Source organism: Strix uralensis, chromosome 27 (assembly GCF_047716275.1).
Source record: "Strix uralensis isolate ZFMK-TIS-50842 chromosome 27, bStrUra1, whole genome shotgun sequence".
In the NCBI taxonomy this organism is placed as follows: Eukaryota; Metazoa; Chordata; class Aves; order Strigiformes; family Strigidae; genus Strix; species Strix uralensis.
The window spans coordinates 2,045,358-2,055,933 of record NC_133998.1 but is presented as its reverse complement, the minus strand read 5'-3'; the positions used below and the strand labels follow the sequence as shown (position 1 = coordinate 2,055,933).

The window sequence follows — 10,576 nt, the reverse complement described above, 5'->3', positions numbered from 1 at the left end:
GGAAGATCCCGCCAAGCGGAGCAGCCTCCCTCGCTCCCGCTGAACTGGGCGGCCACCCGTTACACAAGGTGCCGGGGCTCGTGGGTCGGCACCTTTGATACAAAGCGCCTGCCGACTGGCTTCCAAGCGCCGGCACCTGGCTGCAAAGTTAAACCGGGCGGGTAAACGGGCGGGAAGATGTAAAGATCTGGATATCAAATACGGACTTTACATCCCAACACCCGCTGCGGTGCCGGGGGCTGGCCGAGGCTGCGGGCGGGCAGCAACGTCAGCGCTGCCCTGGTGCCCCCGGTCCGGGGGTGGTGAGGTGCCCTGTGGTGGGGTCTCGACGTCCCCAGCACCGCGGGGGGTGCCCGAGGCACCCCGAGGGGACGGTGGGGTCAGGCCGCGGCCCCCGTGCAGCGCCAGGGTGGGTCCCACCGGGCTCCTCCAGCGCCACGCGTGGGGCTGCCCCGGGTGAAGCGACCCCAAGGAGGGGCACCGAGGGGACGGCCAGCTGGGAGGCGGCTGCGGGGGCTCGCGGAGCGCCGCCGACCCCGCGGCGGGACCCCCACCCCGGGGCGGGCCTGCGGCTCTGCCCGCCCGACCCCGCCGGGGGCCCCGTCGGCGAAGCGTGGGGGAACTACGGGCGGCGACGTGAAACAGCGAACGCCCCCGGCCGCCGCGCCCCGCCCCCCCGCGCTCAGCGGGCGGGGCCCAGGAACTAGTCGCCCTCTGGTTGGCCACGCCGTTTGCCACTCGGAGCGGCGGGGCCCTCCCGTTGGACGGCGCCCCGCGGCCTTATCAGTCCATCTCCCGGAGCTCCCGTGTCGTCACGCTCCTTCCGCCCCGCCCCTCGGTACTGCGTCTTCCAGCCCCCCTCCGCCGGGAAACATAGTTCCCCAGTCGGGGTGGCGCCTCCGCGCCCCCCTCTCCCCGCTGCCGTCGGGGCCCGTCCCGCCGCAACCGGCGCCGCCCCGCTTCCCCCCACGGCAGCACGGGGTGCGTGGGGAGCGGGTGCCCCCCCCAATCCCCTACTGCCTGTGCGGACGGCGGAGGGATACGGCGGCAGGGGGAGGCGCCCCGCCGCGCAGGGGCGGGGCGGGAGGGCGGGAGGCGTGTGCGAGGCGGAGGTTGGGGGGGGGGGGGGGCGAGGGGGCGGCCGCCGCGTCTCGCGCCGCCGCCGCCGCCGCGGGGGGACCATGCGGAGGCAGCGGGGCCGGCGGGCGCAGCAGCAGCAGCGGCGGGAGGCGGAGCGGCCGCGGCGGCAGCAGCAGCGTTAGGACCCGGGGCGGGGGGTGGGTGCGTGGTGGGGGGGGGTGGGGGGAGGCGGGGGCGCGGGGCGGGCCGGGGCGCACGCGCCGCCCGGTGCGGGGCGATCGCGCCGCTTCGCTACATTGTATCCGCCGGCGGCGCGAGAACAATAGGCGCCGCCGCCGCCGCCCGCCGGCCCTGGGCGCCGCGGCCGCCGCCCGCCCGCCCGCCGCCCCCAGCCCGCCGCGCCCGCGGGACCTTCATGCGCTTCCCCTCCCCCGCGCACGCACGGGGGGTGCGCGCCTGCCCCGGAACAGGTAAAAAAAAAATAATAAAAAATAATAAAAAATAATAATTATAATAAAACAAATAAAATAATAAAATACGGACGCGCTTCCCCCGGGGCTGCAGGAGCCGCTGCGGGACTTCGGGCGCCGGCCCCCTCCTTCCGCGCGGGGCTGCCCCGGGACGGGACGGGGCTCGGCTCTATTGTCCCCGGCGCCGCCGGCTCTCGGCAAAGTTTGCCGGGGCCGGGGGAGGGGGGGGGCGGGCGGCGGACGGGGCGTGCTGGGGGGTCCCGACGCGTGCGGGGGTGTCTTGAAGGGGGGGGGTGAGGGTTCCCCCTTCCCCACCGCGGGGGGGGCCGGTCCCCGGTCTTGCTGCGAACTTCAGCCGGGCACCCCCCTCCTTCCCCACCCGCGGGCCGGGGGCTCCCGCTCCCCCTTCCCGGCTCGGGGCACACGGCTGCGGCTCGGGGCGTTGCAAAAGTTGGGGGAGCGGACGGGGGGGGCTGCTTCGACCTCCCCCCGTGGCGTGGGGGCAGCCCGCTTCCACCCGTGGCGGGGGGGGGGGGGGCGTAGGGCGCCGCTTCGGCCTCCTCCCGCCACTCGGAGGGGGGGGCAGCCCGCTGTGACACCCCCCCCCACGGCGAGGGGGACGGCTGTGACCCACTTCGCCGCCCTCCCCGCAGTGTGGGGGGGGGGGGGCAGCCCGCTTACCCCCCTCCCGGCGGGACCCGAGGCCTGGCAAGGGGCGAGCGAGGTCCGGCCCGGTTGGGCCCGCTTCGGCCTGGTCCGGCCTAGCTGGGCCCGGTCCGGCCTGGCTGGGCCCGCGCGTGTCCCGGAGCGGCCGGGCTGCACAGGCCGCGCCGGGAGTTGAGGGAACCGGAGCCGGTCGGGGCGGCCGAGCCTTTGTCCGAGGCGAGAAGGTGCCGCCGCCGGGCCGCGCTGAGGAAACCCGAGCGGGACGGGGGGAGCGGCGGACATCTGCTGCGCGTTAGCCCGGCTTCGGCGGGGCCCCCGGCCGCCCCTTGTTCCCCCCGGGTCAAGTTTTGCTCGGCCTTTGTGCTGCCGGGGCGGGTGAAGCCCTTCCCGGGCCAGGGCAGGGCGCTGGCTTCGCGGGGAGTTAAAAATAGGAGGCGGGGGGGGAATAAAAATAAAAGCACGGACTGAATTGGGGGTGGGGGGGGCGCGTATTGTTCAAGTTGTCCGCGATCTTGGCGAGGGCTGCCGGTCGCCTCGGGGGATGCGGGGTTTGGGGGGGGCTGCTGAAGCGATGTATCTGCCCCCCACCCACCCCCCCTTCCCTGGCAGCGACCGGGGGCGCGGGGGTTTCTCCGGGGTCTAACGGGGACGAGCTCGTCCCCCCCGACCCCGCCGGAGCGGTTGAGGCAGTGGGGCAGTCGGTTGGTAAAGTTGCTTTAAAAATACTGACCAGATGCATTGATGACACTTAAAGAAAAGGCTTTTTAAAGAAGAGAAAAAGAAAAAAAAAAATCCCCTGGCTGTTTTTTTATAGTGGCAAAGGGTTTTTACATGCTGGGCTGATTTCAGTGTTTTTTTTAAAACTTCATTGAAATGTGGTGGCTGAGCCGGCACAGCCTACAAACGCTTTGGATCGCATGGAGTTTTTTTTTTTTTTAACCTTATGATTAATGAGTTAAATTCATTGGCCAGCTGCCCTTTGTAACCATGAATGAGTTCCTAAAAAAAAAAAATAGGCCAAAAAAAAGGAATCTTTTATCTCATCCCAGGCCTCTCTTCCTCCCTCCCAAAGAAATATTTTTCTATCATAGTGAGCTGGCCAAAAAGATCAGTCTCCCTTTAAAAAAATAATCTGTAAAATTAGGAAGAATAATATTTACCTATCTTGCAAGGTTGCCTGGAGGGCTTTATTTTTGCAAAACCCTCCAAAAACAAAAATTTTTTTTCCAGTCCCTTTTGGGAGTGGAGAGGTTCAGTTCTCACCGGGTACGGCCTGGCTGGACATCCCCAAATTCCGCCCCTGAAAAAGCAGCTGCAGGTGCTCGGCAACCCGAAGGAAAGAGGCGTAAGATCAGATCTTTTTTTTTTTTTTTTTTTCTTTTTTTAAACAAAACTAGGCAAGGACAAGAGAGCCTCCTGCGGGGAGTGAGTGTGGGGGAAGGAGAGGGGGCGAACCGAGCCAGACAAGCGCCTGAGTGATAACTTGCCTGAACCCTTTGATAAATGAGTTGACTCTTTTTTTTTTTTTTTTTTTTTTTTCCCCCTTCATTCGCCACACGCCAGGAACAGAATTGGCCCGAACTAGTGGAATTGGCAGCAAAAAACTAACATACAAGTGTGTCTGGTCAATAGAGCGCTTGTTCCTGCCTCTGGGTGCTATGTGAGGACTCCGACTGTGCTCTCAGCGGAGGAGTTGGATGCTGGAGACGCGCAAAGGATTTTTCTTTTCTCGCCCCTTTCTCTCTCGCTCTGTCTTTTTAAAATATTCATCAATGGGGTGGGTAGTTTGCTCTAGTCATTAAAATATCTCTTTCCCCTCCCCCTCGCTTTCTCTAGGACTGCCACTGTTGAGTCTGTGGGAGTATGAATCAGCAGCAGCAGAGAATGGCTGCAGTTGGGACAGACAAAGAGCTCAGTGACCTGCTGGACTTCAGTATGGTAAGCGAGCGCGGCCGGGGGGCTTTAAAGGCCCCGGGGCTTTGCCTGTGTGCAGTGTTTTGGAGCTGCAGAAGGGAGGAAATGTGAGCCTGTAAATTGGACATGATGGGTTTCAGATGTGCTGTGTTTGTGTGCGTGCACATGTGCTGCAACTTGTTTATTTTCAAGTTAAAGCAAAGCCTCTGCCCCCCCTCTCCCCCCCCCCCCTTTCCCCCACACGTATATTGGTTCCTTGCAGGGAGCACGGAGAGGTGGGTTGGGGTTTTTTGTGGATGGGAAATTCTGGGGAAATGTAACAGAGTTGTGTGTTCTCTGTTTAAATGCTCACTGTGAAATGGGCTGGTTGACTTGTTTCCGAAGCCATGCAAAGACGTAACTTCAGTAGCTGATTAATCAGGCTTTTTTCCTCTCCCCAGATCCAGACTATTAAACTTTTGCTCTCACAGGTTATTTTGTCACAGTTTGAAATGTGTCCAAGCTCTCCAGCGCATTATTTTTGCAGGAGTTGGACACTTGTGTTCCCCACGCTCTGCTCTTCTGTATCCTGGAAAACTTTAGCTGCGTTTAGGAGCTGTTTATTTTCAAAGAAACAGGACCGAAGAGTTCCCTGAGAAGGGTGTGCACAGCTCGGAGGGAGGAGAAGTCCCTTCTAGTCTTAGCAAGGCGAGGGTTAGTCCCCGACACGTCCGTCTGTGCTGCCGTCTGGGGTCGGCGATGTGCCCCAGAGTGTGCGCTGTGCGCTGGCTGCGCCGGTGCTGGCTGTTGTTGGCAGGTGACTTGTGGAAGGGAGAGCTTGTGTTCAAAAGAAAATAACTTTCTGTTGGGTTCCTCTGTTGTGTGCTGCACCCTCATGGCGCTTGGAGCGCGCGTCTTGCTTTTTAGATAAGCAAACGTGCTGTGAAGATAGAAAAAACAGCTCCATGAGGAGGAATAACCACGAGTGTTGCTGTTGAGGCTCTGGGCTGTCCTGGGTCACCCAGCCCATGGCCCTGCTGGGCTGATTTTCTTGCTTCTTGAAGAGGAAGGGAGGAAAGGGGGGAAAAGTGGTGGCAGAACTAGGGGCACCCATTGTCCTGGGACCTGTTACGCCTGTGGGAAGTGCTGAGGCTCAGCCACTTTGCTGTTCCCGAGCACTGAGGTTTAGCAATGGGAAATAAACCTTTTTATACAGCTGGGGCTTGTACCAGTCCCGGCAGGGCTCTGTGCTGGAGGGGCGGCCACTGGTGGGGTCTCTCAGTCCCCCAGAGAGTAATTCTCCTGCAGGAAGAGAGGCCCAGTTCTCCCAGTTTCATGCTTGTGTTGGGAGGCTGGTTCCGTTAAATTACCAGTGAGGTATTTTTACAGTAGCATGTTTTACAGTTGGTAGGGGGACTGCAGTGACGGTGCGCATAAAACCTGGAATATGTTCAGGGCTCGCTGGGGAATGGTGTGTGGTTATTTGTCCCCCCCTCATCTCGGAGGTCCTGCGGGTTGGCAGGAGCCCTGGAGCTTTGAGTCTCCTTTGCTGGAGAGTGCCAGGTTTGGAACTGCACTTTGGGTCAGTAACTCATAATCTGCTCGCTGGTTGGGGCTGCAGTGGCTCCTGCTTTGTTTTTTCTCCCCCTTAGAAAAATATCAAATCCCGCTCACCATTCAGAGCTTTAAAAAAAACCCCCAAGACCTTTTTTCAAATTTAACGAACCATCCTCATTTGCATGCTCAGAGCTGTATTCCCTGGAGGGGTCCTGACCTGTTCCCTCTGTACACAAATGTTTCTGTCCTTGGAGATTAATCGACACCTAACAGTTGAATTTGGGTTCAATTCCAACACTCTTATGCTGGTGTAAACCTGGGAGTGACCAGAACTTGCTCTGTGTTTTGTCTAAGACCCATGGGTTCAGCAGTGGCACCGGGGGCGGCCGCTTGCAGGATCAGGGCCTGCAAATGTCATTTGCCAGCAAATGATTCGTGGACATTCCCTCCAGGATAAGTTGGCCGATGGGCTCCGACGCAGTCTGGATTTGAGCCAGATCTATTTCACAAACCCTCATCTCTGCACACGCACGCCCTTCCCCTGAGTTTGCATAAAGGGAATATTAACATCTCTCCTGAAGGATGAGTAGCTAAAATGGAAAGCTTCCTCCCTAGTAGACGGTCTTCACCCTGGTGTTGGAAGCTTGTTGTGCACAGTGTGGGTCTGTCGAAGAGGCTGCTCCGTGGGTTGCTCTCCCCGTGTTGTTGGGATGCAGGCTTTTTGACCACAAAGCTCTCTCTTTCAAGTATATTTATATTTTTCTTTGAATAAGCAGGAGTGGGGAGCATTGATCCACTAATCCTTTCCAGGAGAGTAGATGGGAGGGAGGACTAGAGAGAGATTCAGAGCAGCTGGAAGCGTTTGCTTCAGATCAGTATTTCAATTCCTTTTTTTCTAGGGAAAATATGTTCAACCCCAGTAGTCTGTGGTCCAGCTCTGTGCTGTGTTTTACTGTGCAGTGAGTGAATTTTAAGCCCTGGCTCTAATGGGGTTGCGTAGTCAGACATGAGTTTGTGGGGTCAGTAAATGGCAGGGTTGTGTGAGATGCTGTAAATTGGGCTCACAGTGCCTTCTTTAATAAATTGGGTAGTTTTTGAGCTGCAGAGTGCTCGCCCAAAGCTTTGTGCCAATGTAATTTGCCAATAAGGGTGAAAATCAAAGGAATCTGTAACGTGCATCTAAGTGAGCCGGAGCCAAACACCCAGCTCTGTAGTCTGATCGCTGCTTTGGGGTGTGCACGGCAGCGTGCTTGCTTCTACCTCTGAACAAATTGCCTTTTATAATTGCCCCAAAGTACAGGTAATTTGTAAGCTTTCTTTCACCACCGCTCCCTGGCACTAGTCCAGGACGGGCTTGCAAATCTGGAGGAGAGCTTTCGAGAAAGCATCTCCCGCCTATAGATCCGAGTTGCCTGTTTAACCTATTTATTTGGCCTGGGTTTGGGTGCGTTCTCCTTTGGCCCTTGGTGGCCAGGCTTTGCCACTCGGCCTGGCGGGGCAGAGACTGTGTAGGGCAGGAGCCGCCCCTTGGTCTGCGCCGACGGGAGATGCTCGGCCGCGGGGCGACATCTCGGCTGTGCCACGCGGCCGGCGTCGGTGCGTTGAGGGAAGGTGTGGGCAGGTATCCCGGCTGGGCTGGGGCGCTTGGAGCACAGGGGCACCCCACGGCACGGGAGAGCCGGGATGGAGCGGCCCGGCGGGCACGTGGATGGGGTTGGGGGCCTGTCCGTGCCGCAGAGCGCGCCTGCCAAGCTAGATAGAGGCAGGCGGCTGCGTGCCAGCCTAGGTCTCTGGCAGAAGTGAAATGCTGTTAACAGCCATGATTATTAGCAGAGTATTAACCATATGCTGCGGGGATGCTAGTTGTCAGGGTGGGTTTCTAGCTCGATGAGACATTGCAGGGTGGGCAGGGGCTTGAGCAGTCGCGTAGGACCTGCCGTCTGATTTCACCGCTCTCGTGGCGTGCCAGCCCTCGTGGCTCCAGCCATCGAACCGGAGGTGAAAGCCAAACTGTTACCAGCAAGCGGGGCTCGAGCGAGCTCCGTCTGCCCTCGCTGCTGCTGCTTCTGACATGCTGGAGGATGCTGAAGCCGTGCCCTGCACCCTGCTCCGGCCAAGGCGCAGCGCCTGTGTTTCAATGATAAAACTCTCGTTTTTGTTTAGAGTGAAGCAGTTGTAAAGTTTGACTTTACGCCACAGTGGACGTTTGGGGCTGTAGTTAGGAAGGTCTGTCTTAAATGAACATATGAAATATCCTGCTGGCAATGTTTATTGAGTCAAATTCCCTCTTCTCCCTGAATTAACAGCTGGATACTTTCCATGCTACAAAACAGATTTCAGGTTTTGAGTTCAGGCCTGATGTTGGTTCAGCCTGAAGTTCATAAGGTGCAAGAGCGGAGGAAGTGAAAACACCCATTTAATTTGAAAACACTGATGTACTGGTAGAAGTACACAATAAATGAAATGCTGCTTGATATTGTTACTTGTGTCTGGCAAATTGCCTTTCTTGCTTGTGAGTTCGCTGGTGGAAGTGTGGGGTTTCTTAGCTATAACCTCTCTGGTGGCCGGTGCAGGCGTTTGGATCTTCCCATGTGCTGGATTTGCATCTTTTAACCTGGGAGAAATGGAGGGAGAAGAAATTCTTTGGGAGGGGTGGAAATTGAGCTACGAGGGTACAAAGAAGTTGTCGTCAGCTGTGAGGGAGGCTGGAGATAGGACTTGGGAAACCAAATACAGCAACTTAAGATGGGGGATTTTATATAACCGTTTCAATCTACATTATTCAAATCCAACAAAGGCCAAGTAATAACCCAATTACAGTTCCTCAGACGCTCATGGCTGGGTCCCTCCTCAATGCCTGGGTCCCTCCGGTATGTGCCAGCTCCGGTTCGTCTTCTCCCTTCCCCCCGTTTATTTTTAAAGCAGCATTGAAAAGCAGAAAGGAAATTCGCAGTGGGTGGGTGAACTTTGCCTGTGAGTGACATACGCCAGCGAAGGCAGCCGGCACTTCACGTATGACTTGCGCCGCGCTCCTCGAGGCAGCGTACCCGGTCGGCTTCAGCCCACACCACAGTGGAAAAACAAACTGGCAGCAAGAAAAAAAAAAAAAACACAACAAAACACTTCCTGGAGGTGGCAAGCGATAAGTGTGTTTGGAGCCTGTATTGAGGCACGGGGTAACCCGGGGTTCCCCCCTTTCCGGCATCACCCTGCTTTAGCATCCCCGCTTCCCTTGGCGTGGAAAGGGGTCCGTGACTCCTTAATCCCTGGGGCAGGGAGAGCGGGAAGGTGTTGCATCAGTCTTGAAATATCTCTCGAAGCAGGCGGAGGCGGGTGAAGGGGAGAGGTGGGGAGGGCATCCCCCGGCGGGGCCGGGTGCGGGGGTGTGCTGGGGATTGCCGAGCGTGGCGGGGGGGGGCACACACCACCTCTTGCAGAAGTAGAAAGTGCTCGTTGCACAGTGGAACAAGGCTGTTCATTTTCTCCACTTGGGTTTGCTGCTTAAACCTTGGGTTTTTCAGCATCAGCAAGTATTAAGCAGAATTGCTCGTGCAAAAGAGCCAGCGGTGCTTTTTTTTTTTGGTTGTTGTTGCTTTTATTATTTTTTTTTTTTCTGTACCATTATGTTCACGCATCCCATCCCCCCCCTGCTCGCACATGCAGAACTGCCTCATGCCACTTGGAAGGGGGGTTTCTAACCACTTCGCTTAATCTTCTTCCCTACCTTAATAGGAGGGAGTGAGCACAGGCCGGGTGGGATCAGCCATGTAAACTCCATTTTTAGTAATTTTGGGCATCTTTGCAGAAAACAACGCTGGCCTGTGAGAGGGTGGGGGGGGAGCGGGCGGGCAAAACCTGTAGCATTGCAGAGCAAGGTAGGCTGCAAGTCGTTGGTGCCATCAGGGTTTGTTTTTGTTTTCTAGCCTGACTTCCTGAGGAAACAAGGCGTATTCGGTGGCGGGGCTGCCGGCCCACCCCAAGTGACTCTGGAGCCCACTGGGGTGGGCAGCAGCCTCCTGGGGGGCTGCAGCAGGAGCCCCCCCAGTGGGTGCATGTCAAGGCTCCGTGTAGGAGGGTGTGGGGAGAGCGGGGTTACGGCCGGGGGCGAAGCCGTAGGAAGGCAGGTGTCTGCAGGCTGGCGGCTGGCAGCAGTGGTTGTCCACACGCAGGCTGCATGCTTAAACACTGTTTACACCTTTATTTAAATACATATATCTAAGGTATACATGATGTGCGTGTGTGCATACATATATATGATCCCAAACTTGTGTTCTTTTTTTGAATGGCAGTTGGTTTCTTAACTGCTCTCTTTGCATCTCTACCACATTGAACTGTTTTTTTTTTTTTTTTTTCTTTCTCCCCAGCATTTGTGAAAACAAAGCTGGGCAGGCGGTTTTGTATAAAGGAATGTTTCTGACCACAGCCAGACACCAGCTATGTCAGGGCATGAAATGCTGCATTTCTGTAGGCTCTTGTGCCATTACATTGTTTAATCTTCAAAGCATTAAACTTTTGAGTTACTCAGACATTGCAAAGCTAAAAATAATAAAAATTCAAATGACTTGGTGGTGAAAGTATCTTGAGTTGAGTAGTAAAAGGATATTAAAATGTTAATTCACTAAGCATTTTCCCACCAGTTGTTTTATTGGCTGGAGCTCCATTTGTGTGGAGAAGAATTAGTTTTCTTTTCTGCTGCACGCAGGTGCATATAAATTTTTAAATAACAGCTTCTGAAAGCCTCCCAACTTATATTAAAAATATTTATACAGGTTAGCTGACGAGGTATGCAGTATTTTTGAGGAAGCTCCCTGGCAGGAGAAGATTAGTTGTGATACTGAAGCTGCAGCAGTATAACAAACAAGCAGCCAGAGTGCCCGATACCGTGAAATATGTTAATCTTTCTAATCGTG

At 56.5% G+C, this 10,576-nt stretch overlaps 1 protein-coding gene across 15 annotated transcripts in view; it reads left to right on the top strand.

Annotated features, from left to right (window-relative positions):
- The first annotated feature begins 1,432 nt into the window (after positions 1 to 1,432).
- The window catches only part of TCF3 (transcription factor 3), an 82,008-nt gene continuing 72,864 nt past the window's right edge, over positions 1,433 to 10,576 (top strand). For 12 of the 15 annotated variants that reach the window (XM_074851697.1, XM_074851705.1, XM_074851704.1 and 9 more), the window contains exons 1-2: positions 1,433 to 1,550; positions 4,053 to 4,154. In XM_074851697.1, the coding sequence (XP_074707798.1) occupies positions 4,080 to 4,154 (75 nt within the window). In that variant the 5' untranslated portion in view covers positions 1,433 to 1,550; positions 4,053 to 4,079. Of the gene's footprint in view, positions 1,551 to 3,510; positions 4,155 to 10,576 lie in introns of those variants that run through there. The other 3 variants (XM_074851708.1, XM_074851707.1, XM_074851709.1) reach the window with 3 other exon arrangements.